Source organism: Thunnus maccoyii, chromosome 7 (assembly GCF_910596095.1).
Source record: "Thunnus maccoyii chromosome 7, fThuMac1.1, whole genome shotgun sequence".
In the NCBI taxonomy this organism is placed as follows: domain Eukaryota; kingdom Metazoa; phylum Chordata; class Actinopteri; order Scombriformes; family Scombridae; genus Thunnus; species Thunnus maccoyii.
Window position 1 is genome coordinate 1551606 of NC_056539.1, and position 24101 is coordinate 1575706.

Here is a 24101-nt window from a genome sequence, read left to right on the forward strand (position 1 = left end):
GGCCAAACAAATTGTACCAAGAGGGAACACAAACTACAGTCCGACTAAACAAGGCAGGTTTGAAAATGCCCTTAGACTACTTTTACACACGGTGTGGACTGATTTTTTTCCTTTTTTGTCTTTAGTTTTTAGCCAAGATACATTTTAAAAATATAAGTATCTCAATTGCCTATAGCTGATGTGTAGTGTCCCATCAAGACAACTTTCATTTTCAACTTAATATTAACTCAGTTTACTTACTATTTAGCTTTGAATTTGCTTGTCATGTTCTGTATATTTACATAGTCTATTAAGTAGTGCATAACATGTTATCATGGAACCTTCTGTCACTCAGATGTGTGTGTACTGTATAAGTGTCATCATGGAGCACTATTAGTACACATTAATATCTCTTAATGGCTAAGAGGACCAACAGACCATCTCTCTGCTCCCATTGAAGTCTTATATACAGCTTATATACAGTGTTGAATGTGTTGGGAATGTTGTTCCCAACACATTCAACACACAACATTCTCACACATAACAGAACAAAACAAAATACTCTCTCGCATGTCCAGCAGCTGAGGTGCAAACAAAGCAAAGCACAGTAAATGATGAAAAACAGCTGTCTTATTAGAGGGATAAGCATTTTGTGAGATGAATAGAAACATATAAAGTCTGTGTATATGTCTGACACTGAGTGGATATGAGATTGTGACTGGGATACCAAATACAAAGAAGAAAAAGATATGGAAACACTCAAAAATATGAAGAGAAATACACAGTAGATAAAAATAAGAAGGCACACACACACTTTGGCAACATATGCCATGTTGCAGCGATTCCTCAGAAGCCACAGTGTGAGATGCAAATGGAAACATAAGCTACCGTCACACCTGGAGAGGTTAAAGGTTATAGCAACACAGACAGGAACCTTGAAAAGAGAAGCAAAAATAACAAATCATATTTTTCATAATCAGTCTTTGTTGGCTGCAGCTCTGTTTAGTTTAGGAGGAGAAATTTCTTTCAAAAAAGGATAAAAGTTGTTTTTTATCCTTGACAAGCGCAAGAGTTAAGAAGTAAGATATTGGCCATGTAGAAGCAACAAACAAAATATGCTAAAAGTTTTATCTTAATTTTTTGTTTTGAGACATTTTTGTAAAGTCTGTTTTTTAGTTCTCAAAGGCAGTTTTTGTCCCAGGAGTTAGCACTCTCATCTGTTATTGGGAAGATGATACATCTGTTGTGGTGAAAAAATAAAAATATACATCTGTTTGCCCATATGCATCTCCCAGACACAAACAAATGTACACACACATATGGGCCACCCTGCCAGGAGGAATCAGTCATGTCATTTTACTCAATGTTTATTTTAAATTAAAATGGGACAAGTGTTTCCCACAGGTTGTTGTGCTTTTATGGCTGATGCTGACAGAATGCTGCAGAATCTGTTACAGCCTTACGTTTAAATTGTATGGGTTTGAAAATGTGAAGAAACATTTCAGAATGACTCCTTGGGGTTCACAGGGCATCATTGCCCTACTGGATGACATATTTCAGGAAAATTCACAAAAAACACAAAAAAATTCATTTTTTTCAAGTCTATCTCAATAAAACACTCATACGTATAAATACGTGTGAAAGAATTATACGTCGTCATTGTCATTTCTCTTGTTCATACTGGCTATGAAGTAATACCTTCATAAAATGACTACACTGAAGCTAATCTGGGATTTCAACAGTTTGAATTAACCAAACCACGTGGATATTTTCCAAAATTAGTCCAAGTCTTAGTGTCATTGTTCTTTGACGGTTATCGCTTCAAAGCCAGTATGAACAGGAAGAATAATCACAGTGACCAATAATATTATACATGTGAGCACAGTTTTAAGAAAAAATCAACACATATTCTTTAAGAGAGGCCAAGACAAGGGGGTGTAATGAACTGTGTGACACTGGGTCAAAATGAGCAAATAATCCTGAAATATGAAGAGATATTAAAAATAGTAGAAAATATTGTAAAAAAACAGGTCGAGTAAAAGAGCATTATAGCTTAGGTAGTATTTGTATTTAGCATGCAGAAGCTTTGACATTCTTTTTTTTGGGGCGGGGGGCGGGGGGGCAAACTGATCAAAGAGCATTGTCAATGGAAATGTCAAATGAACAAGAGAATAAAGCAGTCATGAATCACACTCATGCTTTAAAAACTGCCTTTGAGAACCTGATATTGGTTGAGGCTAATTGAGTTGTTTGTTGACAAGGCCTACTTATCAGGAGCCTTGAGGCTTGCTTTCACCCTGCTGCCTTTTGTTGCAGCATATCCAGCCAACTGGAGCCTGCTTTCGGGGGAATTTCCTGCCTGTCTTCTCACCACACGGGACGTACGACAGCGAAGGTGTCAGCTTCTCTTTGAGGCAAGACTCCACATGCAAACCTCCACCTCCCCAAAACAAAGAGGCAGAACTGTAGCCAACCTCTCTTTCACCCCTGACGAGTCAAAACATCCCCCCCTGTCACCGTGAGGTTAGGCGGGTCAAGCAAACTAACAACAGGGCAGTGGAGCAAAATACATAAATCACCACCCAGGAGACAAAGACGAGAGGGAAAGGGAGATAGAGAGAGCAGGATATGGCAGTGTGAGAGCAGAGACTGGACAGGCATCAACAGGTTTGACTTTCACTGCAGTTGGATCCAGGAAGTGAGTTTTCCTATTAGCAGTCAGGAGGCAGAGCATCGGTGCAGAGGAGGCGACAAGTGAGGACCTTACTGTTGAAGGTGGTGACCTGAATGGCAGCGGGGAGGGGTCGGCCCGGGTCAAGAGGGATCTTACCTCGAACATAAAGGTTAGCCGGAGCCGAGTAGCGAGTCCCAGCACTGTTGACTGCCACGCACTCGTACTTGCCCTGGTCCGACTCCTCGCTGTTCTCAATCTGAAGCGCTCCTGGGGAGGGAGGCCAAAATGTCACAGTTCAGGTCTGGACCACACACATGCAATCAGCACACACACACACGCAATCAGCACACACACACACACAAACACACACACATATGGTGGTAGAGTAATATGATTCTGACACACAAACACTAGTCCCACACACTCTTAGCTGTCTATATCTTTTCTTAAATGAACCCAAATTTGATCCTGTGGCTTTTGTCATTACATACATACAAAAAAATGTGTATGTATTCAGGGCCAATGTTTCTTCTATGTTTGGTATTTGGAGGCCTATACTATATCTAATAATTTATGGCAATAATCATTTCAAGACCCAGGCTTTGCTAATTACTTAATGTGGCGTAATGCTAATACTGCCAATGATCATCTCATGAGGGCAATGAGGCCGCTGCTCTCCACTGACTGCAGAAGCTTAAAGGAAAAGGCTGGCAATATTCTTTGTGTTTCCTGTTCTTACACTGGATGCCAAAAATAGTCACTATTACGCCAAAATGTGTATTAATCCAATGTTTGAGGAACATTGGGAGTGGGATGTGGCTGTAGGGATGGAAATATCTGTCAGTCTGTTCACCACTTTGGTCTGGACTGAAATACATCAACAAATAGTGGATGGATGAAATTTTATACAGTTTTTCTTTGGTGATTCCTAATGTAGGGGATTTAAATGTTTTTAAAAATTGTCCAGTTCAATTGTTTAATTGTCCAGTGAAATATCTCATAATATACCTGATGGATTGGCATACAATTTTGTATAAACATTCAGGGTTTCCCAGATGTCTTTGGTGATCTCTGGCCCCATTTGTGACCTTAGAACTCTGCACATTACTCTGTACTTTGGTCATTTCGTTCCTCATGCAAACCTTTGAAGGAAAGTCAAAAGATTATTTTTTGACCTGTTATCTAGCAGCAAGTATAGAACTTGCTTCAAAGGCTTTTTTGTGATCTCATACATGTTTACTATCTGCGAGGAAAGGTAAATTTTTTTCCACACAATGTGAAGCTCCACTCCGCTGTTCTTCACTGGAACGTACATTAGGTTTGCTTCACAGGCTGTGCAAACATTGCAATGAAACATTGGTTTCCTCCCAGTAAAGCATGTTATCTCTCCAGGCAGATAAATGCAATAGATAAAAAAAGGATTTGACTTTTCCCCTAAGTTTGTGTAGGGAATTCTATGTGAGTAATGTAAAAAGCACTCAGATCGCAAGTGATACCCTAGCTTTTCATCTACTGCTTCCCAAGAAGTTGAGATTTTTGGTTTCAAACTGGATTGGATTGATTGCCATGAAATTTTGTAGTTTGTCCTATACATTGGTTTATCTGCAATATGTGCAAATTAATGGCATGATAAACATTACCTGCTAAACATCAGCATGTTAATATACTGCACATATACATACATTTCAATTTAAGTATTTTAGCATGCTAACATTAGCATTTTCTCAAAGTACTGCTGTGCATACATTAGATGTTGAGTTAAGGTGTTTAGTACATGTTAAACAAATCTTTTGCACAGTTTAGAATCTTCAAACTTAACTGACTATACTGAATCGCGTGTGTCACTGAATGAATCAGTGGCTTTTATCAGTGGAGCTCCCCTTATTGGTGACTGAGAACACTGTTTTCACCTCAGGCGTGATATACAGATCATTACTTTCTAAAAGCTTATTAACAGCAAAAGCCACAGAAACAATCATGATGTGATAACTCTTTTGGAAATGTTAGCCTTATGAACAATGCTTGTTGAGGCCTAGCTTTGTACTGGATTGAAAGTTAACCTGCAACTGACTGAATGTACTATTAAACTGAAGACAGAATCAGCTCTGAACATCAAAGTATTAATGGTGATGCATTCACTTAGTGTTGTATGTAGTGAAGTGCATCTGAACGGTGATGCGATCGACTAGCTTAGGGTAAAGTGAACTACATAGTCAGTCAGTATAAATCTTTGATGATCTTTGAGTGATGTGTTTTTTCCACCTTTAGTGCACCTTTTTAAAAAAAATAAAACTTTATATTTGTTAGCCGTTTTTAACGTCTTCAATAGGGACATCTTCAGTAGTAGTGTGCTACTGTACGGGCTGAGCGCCAGAGAGTAGGGTAGAGAAGTCCTAAAGTCTTGAGAAATGGACTAACACAATGTTGGTTTTGGTCTTTTTATGGGATTTGTTGACAATAGGAAAAATATAGAATAAAGCCAGCCTTATCTTTGAATGCATAATGGGAAACAACTGTTCACTGACTCAAAGTTTTCATCCAACCCATTTTGTTTTACATAGACCGTTTGGAAGAGTTGGTGGTTTCTTGTTTATCACCTGAATTATTTTCCAGATGGTGGAAGATAGAGCGTTAATAAGTGTACATACACTTTATGGTGGGGGTGGGGTGGTGTCATCTCTATATTTCTATACTGGTGGCACCAGTGAGACATGCCACTGTTGAGCATATTGGGCCACAAGGACTAATTTCACAGTGCTCTGTTATCATGGCAGCACCATTTCAGAATTGACTCCTGCAGGTTTCTTGAAACAGTCTGTGGTTGGTCATTTTGAATGTCATTCAAAAGACCTTCCAGTAAATGTTGGCAGTTCTTTAATACAGTAAAGAACATTGTGGAGCAATGGACTTTATTCCACCAGCTTTCAGTCTAAACATTGTTTCAGGAGCTTTTCCAATGTGACAACCACACCATACAGAGAGAAACATGGAATACTTGTCTTGTTTGGAACTTAAAAGTTGAAGTAATTAGAGATACTGGCTAGTCTGAATATAAGGTGATTGGTCAAAGCCTTTAGTCTAATACTACTGCTATATTCTTGCATTTGCATTGGAAAGATTCTTCTTCAACTTGTGATCTCTGCTCTAAAAACACAGAAATACCTGTATTAAGTATTCTAAAGTTCTCTTTAGGACCTTTTACTTCAGGTAAAGAAAAGGTGAAACATAAGCTGTAACTTACCTCACACCACGATTTACCTCTATCCATTACAAAAACATTTCATAACAATTTCACAGCATTTATGCAAACATTTCATATTCAGTTGTCAGTAGAGAGGTTAAGTCTGAGACAGACAACATTAATGTATTTTTAGCGTTTATGCAGTGTTACATATTGTCTGTGAATGTGACATACATCATGCAGTTTTGCAGTGGACAATAAGAAACATGAAAAATAAAATGTAAAAACGTACAGTATATATTTCAGAATACATTCCTGAAATGCATCATGGGATGGGTTTGTAACACAATGTTAAGAGCAAGTTATTAAAAAGAAGTCAGTGGTTGAAATAATGTACGTGTGGCCACATCCGCGGTGGAGCTGGTGTATACAGCATGGCTGGAGATGGAGGAAGAGCAACCTTCATCTGGGATGCAGCCACCAAGGACATTCTGCCTGAGAGGTATGGCCTTAAACTATTCTCTCTCTCTCTCTCTCACACACACACACACACACACACACACACACACACACACACACACACACACACACCCACACACAGTATGCAGGTAAGCCTTCCCTCCTACATATCACAAAACATGTCAGAGTGATAATGAAAAAGCTGTGTACTATTTTTTTTTTTTCAAAGCGCTTAACTTTCTCCCTTTGGGCATCTGTCCAGGAGACTTAAGACCAAGCCTCACACTGAAGTGTGAAGAGGAGTACGTGCAGCAGCAGCTAAATCTCTTTCTCAATTTCTATATTTCCACCTTCCCATTTTGTGATGATTGTCTAGCTCATTGCACATTCAGCACCTCAGGATGGTAGAGGCCTTTTAGGAGAAAATGCTTCATTCTCTCCTGAGAATGGCAAATGGATGCTGAAGACTATGAAGCTGCCGGAACTTCCTCTGCCCCTCAGATGTTGAGCCTTAATAGTGCAGCAACATTACTCCTCTCTCTGCAGCTTCCAAGGACAGCATGCAGACAGTGGTCACACCCCAATACTTCAATGACATGCAGCTTGCAGACTAATTGCGCAAGTGGTCTGTTATCACACTATGCTAACTGCCTCGCCGCAAGACCTAGCTTACTTGCATGTTCTAGGAAGTGAATAGATAAAGTGACCACATCTAAACATCTAAGTAGAGAGGAATGCAATGCAATAACAATATATTTGATGTGTATACAAGACCTTTAATTATGGTGTCCAAAAGCCTTATCATGCACATATATTGATGTGTTCAACAGCCATGTTGACTTTGGACTGTAAGGCTGTGTTCACACCTGAAGTTTGGTTCCTCTAGTCTGGACCAAAGTAAAAAAATATCCATATTTTAGATGTAGTTCATCAAGTACGCTTTCACACATAAATACTATGGTGCAGTTCAGATTTGGTTTGCTACCATTAGGCTGGTATGAGAGCTGTAAATTGAACTGTGGTGCAGGCTAGACAACCAGCCTAATCTCGTTCCTTTGTGGTGTGAAAGCAAAGCAGACCAATTACAGGACTGTGTAATTTTAGTAGGAATTCAAATGCTCAGATACAATTTAATCAATCTACTGATCATGGGATCTGTCAAGAAAGTGATCTGTGTATGCAATTTATATATTTTTATATCACCATATGACTTCATGTTTATGTCTCTTGGTTCATTTCAGTTGTACTCACAGGTTCACTCATTCATTGGACAGATTTGGTGACCTGTGCCATCAGCCCCTCACAGTTTAAAATCAAAACGGCAAGTTGCATTCATGAGCACTTGAAAGCTGTCTTTACTTTCTCTAGTAGCTCTAAAGCCGTGTCAATCCTTGGTCTCAGCATAACTTAATTTGATAGATTTGAGTCTGGACCTATAGGCTCATGTCTTCAATTGTTTCAGAGGGTAAATAGTAACTGCAAGAGACCCTCTCAACTGTGGATTGATTGTGGTGCACAGACCAGTGACATCACTGTATATGCTGACATCATGTTCTTGAAACACTTTTTTGTGAACATGGAGAACTATAGATACTCTTTTCTCATTTTTCAAAACTGCTATTTCTGTCCCTGTACCATGCAAAAGGGATAAAAACAGATGTGAAGCATATGATAACACAGCAGCAGTTTGTTTTTTAAATTGATTTTATTAATCAATTGGATTACGCCTACACTGATACTGTACAGTATCTGAAGGGTATATAGTGTTGGATAAATTGATACTCTAATGTCATCATCTAGTGAAAACTAGACCACAATTTAGAGATGAACCAGAGACTACTTTTCTGAGCTGGATGGCTCAGAGAGTTTGAAAACTGAGCACTCTTAAACACCACCAAACACGTTAGGTGTGAACACAACAACACTTCTATTTCCTGCAGTTTGGCTGAAAGCTCGATTGTCCATTTTCTTTCTCTACTATTCAAATTGGTTGAGGAAAAGTTTGGCTAGTTCATTCATGTTCTCTTGTTTCCTAATAAATTCATTTTCCAAATGTACACAGTTTGATCAAACTTTTATAATGATTGTTGGACTTTATTGTAAACGGGGTTTACTAACTCAGTAAATTATACTTGTAAACTTGTAAATTGGCTGGGGCCTCAGGTGGTAAGTTGTCATTTTAGAACATTGTCACTGGTAAGTGTGTACCAGCCTTTTCTTTTTGTCTCTTCCAAAACATTAAGGCTGGACCTTACACTTAAGATAGGTTATATGCTGATGGCAGAGAAAGTGTTGGAGCAAGCAAAAAGGACAAACATCTGGAAATGGGGACACTGAGATGACAGGAGGAGAAGGAGGAGAAGGAGGAGGAAGACGGAGGTGGTGGAGGAGAGGGCTCAGTGAAGGGGAGAGGAGGACGAGTGGACGTTTTCTGTACCCAGCATTCTTACCTCTGATTGGTGTACCACCTGGTGAGGTAATTTGAATGCAAATAAGATTAGAGATAAGCATTAGTATAAAGAAACGAGAGAAAAAAAAGTGATAGAGAAAAGACAAGAACGGCAGGAGAGCAAAGAGAGGAAAAAGAGCAGAGATAAGCGCTACTACTATTCTTACCCTGTTTAATGCATAAATATGTAAGGTATTATTGAAAGTTTAATAAGTTTAAGTGTTAGCTAAGAGTCAGGAATAAGATTTATGATTATTTTGTAAAGAAATCAGTTTCATACATGACAACTGTGCAAAATGTATAAACCATCACCTTCCATACAAAATAGTGTTATTTTCCCCACAGGCTCTGGAAGGGCACATGATGCTTCAGTAATGTATGCATTCATTCCCCGGCTACAACTGCCAGTCTGTCATTTGTGCATCTGGTTATTTATTTCACAATGTGCTTATTTGCTTTATACACCTGGCTATTTGCTCCACAGAGCTGGCATCCTGTTGTGATCATAAAGCTCCTTATTCCCCACACCTGCTTTTTTCCCTGACAGCACCTGGCTATCAAGTACTTGACCCCTCATTCACAACAACAGGCCTGTTTTGGTTCTAACCCAAAGGCATTTTTTCCACTGCATCCTGCTGTAACAAGGCAGATAAAAACAGAAGCTGCCTACTCTCCCTCTGATGCAATTCAAAGAAACCTGGCCACGTGTCCTGGAATACACTGTGATGTTACTGCTTCAGTGGAAGAGAATTCTACTATCTAATTCCAGAATTAGCACACTATAGATGTAGTTTATAACAGCTGTCATATTATTTGGGTCATCTTATCTTTTGCCAACATGTTTCCTGTGTACTATTTTGGAGATGAATAATTCGAATGATTGGAAAACATCCGTCTGCAGTGTTTTTAAACCAATATTGTGATTTAAACAGTGGTCACTTTCTGTTAGTTAAACTCCTGGTCTGTAGTTGTGGTATATGTAGTTGTAATCAATATATCAATATTTGATGAATGTTTATACCAAACATAATTGTAGAGGTCAATCAGAGAAAAGACAACTTAAAGTAAAATTGACAACTTTTCTGTAGAAAATCCTAGAGGTCCTGATTCAGAGCATTTATGATGACAAGTTTAAACAACATTATAATGTGCTTATAATGATCTTTTACATAGAAAAAAACCCACCACTCTGCTGGTGTGTTTGAGTAAACACCAACAGAGTGGTAGGTCTAGTGCTAGTGCTATTCATTCTAGTAGTGCAGCAATAGCATTTCATCATCAGCATATTCTTGAGGTCAGTATGCATAAATATCTGAGGCCATTTGGGCATATCAGGTCATATGCAGCAAACGGTAGAGAGAGGGATGGTTACTATGCAGATGCCTGCGATCTGAATAATAAACCAAGCCACTCTTGAGCCAACAGGAACACAAAGAAGTGTCAGATAGGTGGAGAGAGATAGTGGAAGGGGGGGCCCTGGAAGCTGTGTGGCCCCTGGGGTCCGGTTAAGGGGACATCAGCAGCTTTCAGAGGGCCAGGCTGGGTGATACTGAGACCTGCCATGACTGTCCTCCACAGCTGTCTGACAGCTAGATAAATCTCACGCCATGTCAGCATGAAATCAGGGTGTCATGACAGATTTCGGGGTGTCATTGTGAAAAATAATAGGACTTTATTATATTTTCACAATGTCTGGATTGGTATGTTTTTTTTTTCTGTTATAGTGTCTGTCAAAAAATGATCCAGTGATGGATTGGAAGTCTTCATATTTCAGTTGAGAACATCATAGTAACTTTGTACGAATCTCAGTGTGGTGCCAGACGCACCAGTTACATCTAGCAAAGAAAATCCCATCACATGGAAATCTGATTAACTGTTAAAGAGGACCTCCATTGATTTTATACATCACTATCTGTTTCTTGCGATGGGGAGTGCTGTGAAAACAGCTATGTAACAACTATCATCTGTCGCTCTAGAGGAGCTTTGTCAAGTCTGAGAAAAGAACCCTGATGATATCATGGTGTAGTCATCAAGATCATCTCAGCTTGCAGACTACTTATTTTTAACAGAAAGCCTTCAAAACTAAATGGGGGACTAAAAGATGTGGTGTTTTACGAGGCAGGAAGAGTCTGACAAAAAGAATATTGGTTGCATTATTGGAGTTGTAGGATCCAGTGTTTTTGGCTCCCATCAGTCTAATGGTACACAAAATCCATGGTTTGGTACATATCACTGTTATGGGGTCATAGTTGGGTGCTGGTAATCGACCATTAGAGTCATTAATTCAATAATTGGTGCTCAGACTCAGTCAAGATTCACTTTCTTTTCACATTTTAACAAATTTACTACCTTTCTGTAACCCTGCAGTTCCATCCATCGGTGGTGAGAGTGACTACCAGGGCAGTGGATAATTCTGGACGACTGCAGCTTGCACACATTTATATGATGCACAAGAGATAGAATATTATAACCAGAGTGAAGCCCTGTAGTAGATGCATTTAGGTGACGCCATCGCAAATGGCTTAGACGTGTTTGATAGTTTTTGTCTCCAGAGACATGCCCACAGGTTTAGTCCGTTCCATCACTCTTTGTCCAGCGTCACATATACAGTACATCACCTGAACTATAGACCTAAATGACATTGCAGGCTCTTCCAGCTCTGATTTCTCCTTTTCGTTCACCATACCAACATCACTCGCTATATAAGCTACACATCCAGAGGCTAACCGGACTAGCATGGTTGTACCATTAGCAGGGTACACCAAAGCTTTCCAGGTGGAACTTGCACTTTAAAAAGTAACTAGTTGCTATAGCGCTTAAGTGTTTTTTGCTCACAAGGCATGAGGCAAATTTGTGTTCCAAACTTAACTCCCACTTTGGCATAAGTACACATACTGTTCCACCCTAAGCTTGACCTGTATAGGGAGTAAAGGTCAGGATATATGTACCTCTGCTGCATCTGTTTTGACTGTTCTTTTTATAAACTCCTGTGAGTCCTACAACTTTTTGGAAGTGGAAATTGCTGGAGTACCCCTTTAACACTGCAAATAATTCAGCTGCGGCCATCTTTATCAAGCTTTGTGTACACATCAGCCACTAGAGTTTTCCTGTTTTCTGAACTCACAGAAACGTCTTCATTGGCTGTTGGTCCTATTGCTTGCAGTGTAAATAGAGTTATTGCAGTGTTTGAGCATCTGGCTGTCACATCGTGAGCTTGATGTTTTACTCCAGCATCGTTTACCACTGAGCAGCTTTGACATGTCGCACTAATCCTCTTCTCTCCCAATCCCCTTGCACTATCAAACCCTGGAGTCTGCAGTCACTGTGCTGGCAGGTTGAGTCCATGGTCTCATCACTCTTCGATGGACAAGCTTTGGTTGTAATTACTGGCAGACTAAGTTGAGTTTTGGAGCACCAGAGGAAGCTTTACAGAAGACAGAGGACATTTTCTTTCTTCACCGCAAGAGAGCAAAGGTCTCAAATTGAAAAATGAAGCTATTAGTGTTTCTTAATGGATCATGGTCAATTAACAGGACTAACTAATTCATGAGCAAATCTAATCACTCCTCTATATAATGAATTCTATTGAAACAAATAAATGGAATAATTGTGGAGTGCTTACTTTACACACAGCTATATATTCCACTTGTCTTATGTGGCACAGGATAAGTCTGATTTTTATATTAAAGGCAGTCAGCCATCTGTGCTTGTGACGACAGGGCCCTGTGAACCAAATTGAAACAAATTGCCATGCTGTTCGGTTAATAATACATGGCTTGTTTGTCCTTACCTAAGGCCCTGACTGTGGCTTGGGAAAATCCTCGGAGTGGACTTCAAAGCCAATGATATCCAAGAGCCTGTCTCTCAGCCTTTCCTCTCTGCCTGTGCTGAGACAAGAGGAGCCACAGGAGGGGCCCCAGGCCCTCTGTGATGGGAAATCAGCCTCTTACTCCTGCTGCACGGGCTGGCAAGAAAGTTTGGCTCTGGACAGCTGTCCCAACTCTGTGTAGGTGCTTGCGATTTTTGGCAAGAAGGAAACGTTTCTATTTTCTCACAAAAAGTGAGAGAAAGAGCATCTGACAGGTTACATGGAGCTCGGATATTCAGCCAGCAGCCGTCCAATTCTACTGCGAGCTGCTAGGGCTGATGTGGTGGAGAAAGATGCCCTATCTGCTCCTCTGGATGCCAGCCACCTGCTCACAGAGCTGCCTCACATAGTTGCCTCCGCTTTAACATTCATCATTGTCTGTGGTGTGTTAAGCACCACTGGTATGACAGTATTCCCACACAGGTGCTGCTCAGGTAATTACTGAAATAAATCTATGATGTTGAGCTCAAAATAGGAAACATTTGTTTAAATCTTAACCTTACTGTGTATTTTTGAAACTAAGTAATGTTATAAATGTTTTTTGTGCATCCATACCCCTTAACCTGTCAAATGGGTGTATGGCCTCATATATAGCATTAAAGCATGATGGGGTTTCATATGCGCTGTGGTTGTAGTGTGATACATGTTATTTTTGCCTTTTCAAAGATATGCATGCATGACCAAAATCCTGCTCAAAAACTTTTTGTGGATTAACATGATTGAATCCATATCCTCATATCCACATAAACCATGTGACTGTATCTGTATTGTACTTTTTTGGATACTAGTGCTAGTACAATCCTTGACTTTCTGTAGCAATATCAAAACAATACTTGTTCGATACCTTTGAGAAATATAATTAGTCGATTTATCAATTGACAGGGAATCAAGAAGTTTGATAATTGGTTAATCAATTAATTCCTTTATTGAGGAGAATTGCTAAATATTTGATGATTTCAGCCTCTAAAATGTGAGGATGTGATGATTTAAGTAAGGAGCTAGAGAATAAGTAAACAAATCTGACCAGACTGCAAGGTTTTGGTGCACCTTTGATAAAATATTAATAAAAAAGTCTGTCAGGCTTCACATATTGGTAGTATATTATGTTTATACAATAAATGTCATGATGCTTGGCTTCCTCCAATTCCCACCCAAATTCCATCAGCAACATATTTGTGTAGAATGCCATTAGGATACACTGTATATGTCAGTTTCTGCCCACAAACACCTGAACGTGTTGCTAACTGCACTGTGTGTCATGTTCCATGCACCCTGTGTTACTGATTAAAGAATAACAGCATGTGAGCATGTTAAGATCAATGCTTTACCTGAACGCAGCTGTTTTATGCGCCCATTGCTGCTGCTGATGTCCACAGGCAGGAAGTCTTTGAACCAGTAAATCTCTGGGTCAGGGTTGCCGCTGGCAGCACACAGCATTGTAGCCGTACGTGTTCTCTCCACAACCTTCAGCTGGGGCCCCATGTCGATCATGGGGAAACCATGAGGGATCTGGTCCTCTGTGACAAAGAAAGAGACAAATAAACATGGGCACTCTTACCTGACAGCTGGACATGGTAAGCGGATGAGCGCATTTAAGACAACAGTTAGATGTGCTCTTCAGCTTAAACCCTGTGGTATGACATTTCCTTGCTCATCCCACAACTGTGAGCTTGTGAGGTTCCCCCTTGTGAAATTCAAACACAGTGAAATCCAGCTCTAATGTAAATATTGCTGGGCCACTGCATGACTAATCTGTGTATGGAATTTCTCGTCATGGATCTGTGTGAACGAGAGCGAGGGAGATGCAATTTCATCCCGAGTAAAATGCATTCTGACAGAGAAAGGCCCCTACCATGCTCACATAATCTGTAACGCTTAGTGTGATCAAATGCCAGTCCTGCCAAATTATGGATGAAACATAATAAAATAATGCGCTGAAAATCCCATTCCACACCTCTGTCCATGCTGCTGAGGACACACACAGCAACAGCTGGAGCTTTACAAAGTGCTGCAGCCCTCTCTCATACATTACATATGATTTATTTGCAACTGTCACATCCAATAGGTTGGAGCACAGATTAATGCCAGGTGTATTAACATTAATAAAATGACTCTAATATGTAGAGAATTTACATATTAGAGCTGTATTGCAGTATGTATCTATTACAGTTGTGGATGTCAGTGAATTTTTACCTGCTATAATATGGCAACTTGTATGGGGGGTTTTACATATTTTTAGGAATTACAAGTAATTTATAAAAGAAGGTTCTTTTGGGATGCTTATTTTTAAAAAAAAAAAATCATACCCTCTCTTTGTAATCCTTCCAGTGGTAATGTCCCCAAATGTCCTTTACGGTACCATGTGTCTCTCTCTCCTCAGACTCTGGCCCTTTCCCAAACTGAAACCTACCAACTCCCCACAGTCACTCTGCATGAAGTCACTCTCACAGCTGCGGAGGGCTCTCCACATTAAGGGGAGGGTCTAAATAAACAGGTAAACTGTGGTATGCACTTGCACCTGTCCACCAAATCCAGGACACATCACCATGCACACTGTCAGAGGCTTTGCTTGCTGGCTGTTGACTCACTGTGGACAGAATCATAAATTATGTTTAACTTTCAACTGGTAATATCCCTAAACTAATCAGCATGTGATGTAAAACAGATGGTATGTGATTCTTCAATTGATTGATGAGTGCATATGGAAATAAATTTAGCTTGAGGCAAAATGATGCATGTTCTTGCATGCACTGCAAATTCTGTAATTTTTAAAACCACCATGAGAAAGCAGTGTCTAACTATAGTTTTATGTGTTTGACCAACATAATGTTTGCCAAGAAGCAACACAGATCTTCAATTCATATGATGTTTCCTCCATTATCCTGCATCTGTGCTAGCAGTTAGTAGAGAAAGACAAGTCAGCACTGGTGCAGGCTCGCTGTCCACTTCTATTCAACACTAACTGGTTTGTGATGGTCCTTGGTGGAATACGACACAACAGGCAAATTAACAGGGCCAGGGTAAAGTGACCAGATTGAGATGGAGCTTCTCTCTCTCCCCAAGGAAATACATTTAGAAAGAGCTCAAATGTGATGTACTCTAAGTTCTCGGGAATTCAAACTCGGTAAGTGGATCTCAGGAGTCCCAACTCACAAGAACAGATGGAAGCAGTATGCTCAATATGTTGAGCTATACCTGGAACAACAGTGTTCTCAGACAGGATCAGATATTTGATTATCTATTCACAATAAAACTGTTAATTTTCCTGTGTGCATATTTATTGATTTTTTAATTGAATTGTGGCAAATGTGAATATAAGGATCCAAAAGTCCACAGAGGCAGCAATACTGTACAACTGTATTGTACTGCCCAAAACATCAGCCTAAATATCAGATAAACCAATTTGGCAGCAATAAATTTTAGATTTCTATCCGACACCAAAGCTTGTCTTCCAAAAAGAATGATAACTTATGTTTAAAAGACTACTGAGATATTTATTTGCCAGACAGTTAAACACAGGGGAAAGTTTTCTATATCAACATTTAGGTTAACTTGAAAACTTTCCTCGTTGACTTGTTTGATGACTTTAGTCAGTCAGTTCCTTGTAGCTGAGTGTATCATTGTCACGAATCAATTTATTGTTTTTGAATAGTTATGAAACAAGCTTAGTGACACAACTGAAAGATTTGCAATGATTAATTTCTCTGTGCATGTTTAATCTCCATGACATTTTCTTACAGACAGAGGATCAATGCCTGCCTCACACTCTTCTCAATAGACAATAAGAGCATTAGAAGTCATAAATCCCGGCACACTGATATACTGTCACAGATTATGCTGTTTATTGACAGAACTGCCAGTGAATGTGAAGGATGATGTCATCTGGAAAAAAAAACAACTTTTCCTTGCACTAAATGAAAAACACAATGTTGAACATTTCTGCTAGTTAATGGAAATCTCTGTTTCAAATGAATTAGTGGTATATGAACATGATTAATAGGACACAGGGTGGAATTAGAGTTTGAAAATGAAAACTGAAACTAAGAAAGCTGAAACTGAAAATGGAAAAGCTTCAATGCAGTGAGAATGTCAACAGTAAAATGGTCAAAACGGTCATAAAAGCTTAGATGGAAAAGCACAGAGAGAAAAATGTAATGGAGAGGAAAGGGTTTTAAATGTGGTTTTGGTTTTCCTCTTTGCCTGTTGCATTAGCTATTCCTTTATGTAAATCAGGTGGCGTGGCTTGAATAGTAGTGGGTGTCATGGTGGCACTTTGTGCCTGACTGTAAAGAGCAGCCACTTCTCTGGACAACCCACAGTGGAGCCAGAAAGCTATGACAAATTAGCAGTGTCATGCATATTAGTAAAGCAACAGCAAACCCAGCAACAGCTGTCTCCTGAGACAGGCCCTGCTGGAGCTGAATGACATGATGTCAAACTTCCAGACCCTGCAAATGCTTCATTTCATTAAGTAAAATTTTAAATGGTTTGGCCCCTCCACCACTATGTGACTTTGTGTACACTCGCTCAGTAAGTTCTATTAGATCCTCCAGAATATCCTCTACAAGATTGTACCATACCATTTCATCACACTGCATTTGAGCAGTCAGCTTTCTGTGTGAAAGCCACAACTCAGTGGAACGTCCTACCTGATGATATGAAGCGCTGCAGTTCCATCAGTACGTTCAAAAAAATCTGCTAAAAACCACTGAATCTAGATTTCATCTCATGGTCTTCTAATGAATGCAAATAACCTTGCTTTTAATTTGACAAGTTTACATGATTAATTTCTAGTTGACATTGTGGGTGAATGTGATGTGCTGCTGTGTGTAGCTTTGTATTTTGTATTATGTGTCCTGTGTGTTTTGCTTCCTACTGTTTGTTATTGTTCTGTTATGTTTTAATTGTGACCTGCTTAAGGGACTGCAGATGAAAGTGAGCTATAAGTTAACTCTGGTACAGTACATCAAACATTTATGTTTAGCACTGTACATGCTCCCAATAAATACTTAAAATACATGTGATAAAAAAATTCAGCTCTTTTCAATTACACTTAACATTTTCAGTGTGCTATTTGATGATAACTCAAATCAAATTCTCTTTTCTTTTTTTCTTGTAGTGGAGTTAAAAACTCCTCTCCATAAAGTGACAATGACACAGATTTTTTTTTTTTTTTTACAAATTTCAGCGTTCAGCGTGACAAGCTCCCTGTACCACACTGGGACAGCCACTCATAAAGAGCTTAGGATGAGTTGTGAGGAGGGGAGGAAAGATCCTGTGGTGACAGATAAAAAATGAAACACCAGGGAACAGAGGAGAGGTGACAGCCAGGCTGGCTGAGAGCCTGAGGAGAACACTCCCAACAGGAGTTACCACACTGAAAAAACAGCCTCTTCACTCCACACAGTAAGCAAATGAGACCAGTCATTTCTCAGGGTTTCTGCTGGCAGTGGGGTGCACAGGGGCAAAAAAAAATCCAAAAGAAGTATGTGAAGTTACAATTGGAGTAGCTGAGCTGAGCAGAGGGGCACTTTGGCTACTTGGACCACTTGTTTAGGTTGCAGTTTGCTCGACTGTTTGTATTTTGATCCTTTATTTTTCTGTCATCATATCTGGCCATTGTATTCATCCACATTGTGATGTGATGACACATCTGCTTAACCAATCACACTCAACATAACTGCTGTCAACTCTTTAAAGTATGTGAACTTGTATTTGGTTCCAGGAACATGTCCCCAAAGTGTGTGGAGAACAGGGATGTGCAGAGATCCCAGTATTTGTATCTGTATTTGTTGAGGCAGCAAAATTATTTGTATCTGTATTTGTATTCGAATAAAAGTGGAAAGAGGCTTAAAAATCCTGTTTTTGTTTTTATGACACTTTTAATTTTAGAAAATGAAAGTGCTCATGAATAAACTACCTTACGTAGGAGGTAGTTTATGATCTGGAGTCTCCCAGATCATAGACGACTGCGTTGACTACTGAGCTAAAACTTTACCCATCACCTCATTGCAGACAAACCTCTACCTATTTATACACCCATAACACAGAGACAGCACAGCGTGTAACGTGTAGGGAGGAACTTCAAAGGCAATTATTGCTTTGCACTTTTCATTAATTGCCTATTTTTTTTTTTAGATTTTTTAGAGTCTAACTTTATAGAAAGGAGAATTGGAACAACAGGTTAGTCCCTTGGGAGCACTTCACATGTGTCTGTAGCTAAGCTTTATCTCTGGGGAACACCCCCAACAAATAATTTTTAAAATATTTGTATGAAACAAATGTTCATATAAAACCCACTATTTGTGCTTTGCCGAATAATGTATTTGTATTCGGCAAAGCACACCTCTACTAGAGAACATTAGAAACAATGTTTTGTTAATATGACTGATACACCAGGCCTAAAACAGACTCAAACCCATGGGTTTCTGGTCTAAAAGTAATTCAGGAAGCATTTAGCAGTAAATACAGCTCCTAAATCTGTGAAAAATTAGTGGTTGACCTGAGAGCACTGAACTCACAGAGGCTCAACCAAATAGTCCTAGAAGCTGTCCGTCTCCTTATCTTTTTTTTTTGTTTTGTTTGAGATTTAAAAGGCAGTAGGTTTCTATAAAGGTATCTATCAAAGTAGAGCTGGCCAACTACAGGGGACTCAGCAGGAGACAGTGGCATCCCTGGAGAGCTCCTTACACCTCACACCCACAACTGTGACCTAAACATGAAAGTTCACAACGTATTAACTACAATAACAGTACATTTGTCAGACAAACACTATAATTTTGAATATGCCAACAGCATCTGTGTTTCCCTCTACTATGACTTCTATGATGATTTCACTGAGACAGTCCTGAAACACAATGTCATCCATAACAAGAGGTCAACCTGGCCTCATCATTTTTTCTAATACTGCAGTGTTAATCTGTAGAAGTAACTCTGAATTCAAGGTAAAATCAAAGAAATACTTCAACTAAAATTGTTACATTTATCACCAGAGATGCATGATGAATTTCAGACATATCTGTACTATCAAGTAATCTACTAAACAATTGTCCACTATTGGTATTGTACTAATAATTTGTTGGTAGTCAAGGTTGACTAGTGTTTGACCCAGTTTTTGAAGCTGAAGCTCCCTTTAGAAACCCAAGAAAATAAATATATCAGAGAGGAATGAGATATTAAACCATTACAATTAAATTTTATTTATGAATAAAATGAAAGCAATAAAAGCACACAGACACAGAGGATAAATAATGACATCTGCTAGACTGTACACTAACTAAATGTTTCTTTTTAGAAAATTGATGGAGTTTTTGCTGAGAATTTGAATTTCTTTTGTATTTCTAATTAACGACACTTGCTTGGATACTGTCAGCTGACTGAATTTCTCCAAAAGTAAGTCACTGTTTTCCCAGGGACCTCTTACAGCCTGGGAATCACAGGTGACCTTGTATTTATTTGAACAGACTAAGACGACTGAAAGAAACATCTTTCAGTCACCCTGAAACCCTATAACCTCTGTCTTGTCTCAGATGACGAGGTCCAAACTAACGACTACAGAGAACTGAATCTTCCAACATGCTCCATGACAATAGAGCAGAGCTGGTTACGCATGTAGGATTTAGCACCCCTCCCAGGACACCTGATATTCATGCATGAACTATGTGAGTGTAGTAAATGAAAGGCTTTCACAGTGAATGTTCCAGGACTACACAGCCACACACTTCAGAGGGGAGGAATTACCATGCTTTTTAAAACGACAGTCTACAGCCTAATCCAGGGTGACTCAAAGAGAGAAAAATCTGAAATTGGTAATTAAAATTTGCCAACGAGTGATGCTGATACACAATGAGAGCTGCCATTGTGAGTGTACTAACATGTCCTGTCTGTCCTGTCAACCAAACCCTCCTCTTGCCTTGCATTATGCCAGCGTCTGTAAAAAATATTATCATAAAATATAATATGATGGATATTTTAAAGCTAAACTACCTGCCTGATTTTAAAATTCATCGCTGGTTTGGAACTCACTCTGAACTCTCAAACCATGCTAAATTTTTTCTTCTTTTCTTTTTTCAATATGACAGTCCATCACTTTGCTTAAGCTTAACAGCTTCACAAACACCACCTCAAACAACCTCTAATATTCAGCTCAGTTCAAGCTCTTAGTGGAGCGCTTGAGTAATTCACTTTCACTTCATTCAGTTGAGGAAGTGGATTTTCCTCACACTCAAAAATGAAGTACTTTGCCCTAAAAGGCGTCTTATATCAAATCCGTGGAGAGTTTATTGAGAAGGTAGACTGCTACATTATTAGGTGAACTGCATTTTCAATTTACACTTTGAATTGAGTCAACTGTAAAGTGAATGGGCCCAGAGGTGAGTCCCAGAGCTGTGTCCCTGTTCAGTCTGGTAAGACCTTGCTGACAGCTCAGGCAGAATGGCTTCTGTGTTAGCTCTGCAATGAGCTCTGCTACTGGAAATATAAGAATTAATACTGTACCTATGACCAAGACCCACATGAAACCTCAACAACCACAGCAAATAAACTTTCCTCCTTAGTGGTGGTCTTGCTATAATCTCTTAAAAATGTACCTAATTGCAGTTAATTGCTAGTTTTTTGATTAAATTCAGACGTTTTGTTTCCTGGTTGAGATGCTGGGTTTCAAAACAGTAGGGCATTGTTCTGTCATACTGAGAAAAAGGTCCATATATGGAATGTATGGACAAAGATGCAAGCCTCCTACAGCCTCCCAAAAGACTTCAATGGAAGAGAAATCATTTCAAACACTTGTCTTCGAGTCAAACAGAAAATACAAACAAACAAACAAACCACTTGGAATCTCCACTACACCACAATTTCCATCTCTTAAAATAAACCAGACTGTGATACTGCATCCATTACACAATCATTATAATGAAAAGGCTCTGATGTGTGGAGGAAACAGAGTGAGAGAAAGAGAGACATTCAATGTTTTATCCTCTTTTCACTATATTATAATTTGGCATTAATGTCCTTATGGATCACTTACTTAAGCCAGATAAATTATGCAACACATTTTACATGTGCTTTTAATTCGCCGATGCTCTTGTGCTGTGAGATGATTATTGTGTGGATCAACATGTGGCAGTGATGTGGGTTTGCTCATCATTACTCATGGAACGCATGGTGAACACCTTTTTTACTTCCCCACATCCACATACAGAAATTCAGTTTGCACAGACATATAATGTGCCTTTGGCTGCAGATTTATGATGTTGTATGTTTGCACTTTCCCATTCTGCACCAATTAGACAACAGTGTTGTTGTTTTCCTACTTGGAGATGCCAGTGTGCATCTTTCCATTTGGTGAGCCTTCTCTACGTGCTACACTGTGATTAGTAAGTAATGTAACTGGGAGCAGCTGAAATTAGATACACATTAATTGGCCATGTGTTCAAGAAATATATCATCTCATCACCATTCTTACAGTATAAATGAGGTTCTACACAGGGCTTATAACTGATCTATGAAGCATTACATATAAACCCTTCACTATTAACCCTTTAAGAGAACCTTATTTGGAAGTAATCCCTCTCAGATAATACTCAAACTGTGACTACTCTCTACACAAGTCTCTGTCAAAGGTCTCCATCCCATTCCTTCCCTCCTCTTGACCTACAGTGGCCTGTAATTGACCACAACATGGTCACAGTGTCACAATAGGGAGGGGTATAAGCTGGTACTCGGGAGTGTCTTGATAACTGCAGCAGGTGGGGAGGCAGGTTTTGTTCCACAACAGAGGCTAGAGAGTGAGTTTTCAGCAGCCAGCCAAGTAATCACTGAGCCACTGCTATCGATCAACAACCCAATCAACCCCTCACAGGTGGATTATGGTCATTCTGTGCTAAGGGAGTGTAAAGACCTCACTTATCCCCTCTTTAAGTTGAGTTCAAGTTTAATACACTGTTATGGGCAGTAAAAACTGCAGCGCGGGTGCATCCCCACCCAATGGTGTCAAGCAGTCTGGGTGATGAGAGCCAAAAGACTTGTGCACACTGAGTTCATTGTTCTGCTGTCACAGGGTGTTTTGGTTCCAGCAGGGCCACACATTCCTGCTGTAATGCAGCAGCAACAGCTCTGTGAGAGCAGAGGGAAATCTGATCAGGCCTGATGGTGACAGGAGGGGGGGGGGTTAGGGTGGAACGGGGTGGGGTTGGAGGTATATAGAGCAGGCCTGCGGCTGCATCCCCAAACACACAGGCACAAACTCAACTCAAGATGTACAATCCACAGGACAGGGTGTTGAGTTGGTCACTGTGAACAAGCCTGTCAAAACCTAATGCAAATAGTTTATACACTGAACAAAAAAAGCTGTGCAACAGTCATGTTGTCATCTTTTAACCACAACTGTCATTCTTGAAGGAGTTGGTGGAGAGCTAAAAAGTTCACCATATCAACTTTATCAGGTCACAGTATATCAGTAATCACAGTAATGTTGTGCCTGCATTATGTAATACACTACCCCTAAGTGGCTAAAAAAAGCACTTAATGCAGGTTAAACCAAACCCTAAAGGTATAATGTGTAAGAACTGGCCAGAATTTTATAAATAACATTTATATGTATTGTGTTGCAGAGATATCTACTGAAGTTTGCATGCTAATCAGCTAGCTTTGGCCCATACTGTCTCATAATACCACTTTGTACCTGATGGGGCGATAGTGAGTCAATGCAGCATTCAGTCTGCTCTCAGTCCAACATGAGTGGAAGAAGAAGTAGTGCTGTCCAGTGGTGGCGCCAGGCTGAATGCTGTTGTAATTTTCACTGTAGGACTGTTAATATGTCACTTTTGAGAAAGTAATGATGTAGACTCCCAATACGTGCTCAGGGGGGAGTGGGGTTGGTATTCTTGAAAATACTGACAAATGCCATGCAACAAAGATCCCTGCAATTACATGACATGCTTTCCAGAACAACGAGGCAACAGGGACAACCTAAAATGTCTCTCAGACTGACAGATATTTTAATTATTTTCCCATTTTTCATAAAGGGATAACTTGCATGTCCTCTAAAAACAGTTGTTTGTGAGACTGACTTTACATATTCTCACTTTTATATGAACATTCAAATATGCAGATTGTCTTTGTATTAATGTACCTATTCTTTATTCTCATACTCCAGGAACTTGTGTTGTAGCACTGAACACACTCATTGTTTCAGAGGGTTGTACTTTCAGGTTTTGATGACATCCAGCTCTTCTTTCTATCAAATTTAAATTCACTAACTGTAAATTGCTCTGGAGGAAAGCACCTGCCAAGTGGATGCATGTTTCTGATTTCAAAAATGGATTTTTTTCCCCCATTCTATTCACATGCTGCGGTTTTTTGGCCTTATAATCAGCATCTACAAAGCTTGGGGCATTTAAATGCATTGGTAATGCATTCAAGTGTTTGGTATATGTGTCATTTCATAAGCCAAGGAAATTTTTGAGTCACTGTCTAAAACTCTCAGAATTCC

The 24101-nt window shown here is 39.5% G+C and overlaps 1 protein-coding gene across 12 annotated transcripts in view; it reads right to left on the reverse strand.

The window, feature by feature from the left end:
* The window catches only part of ptprfa (protein tyrosine phosphatase receptor type Fa), a 380682-nt gene that overhangs the window by 156312 nt on the left and 200269 nt on the right, over nucleotides 1-24101 (reverse strand). For all 12 annotated transcript variants that reach the window (XM_042417112.1, XM_042417113.1, XM_042417103.1 and 9 more), the window contains exons 5-6: nucleotides 13939-14127; nucleotides 2810-2920 (exon numbers count right to left, since the gene is read on the reverse strand). In XM_042417112.1, coding sequence (XP_042273046.1) covers nucleotides 2810-2920; nucleotides 13939-14127 — 300 coding nt within the window. The remainder of the gene's footprint in view (nucleotides 1-2809; nucleotides 2921-13938; nucleotides 14128-24101) is intronic.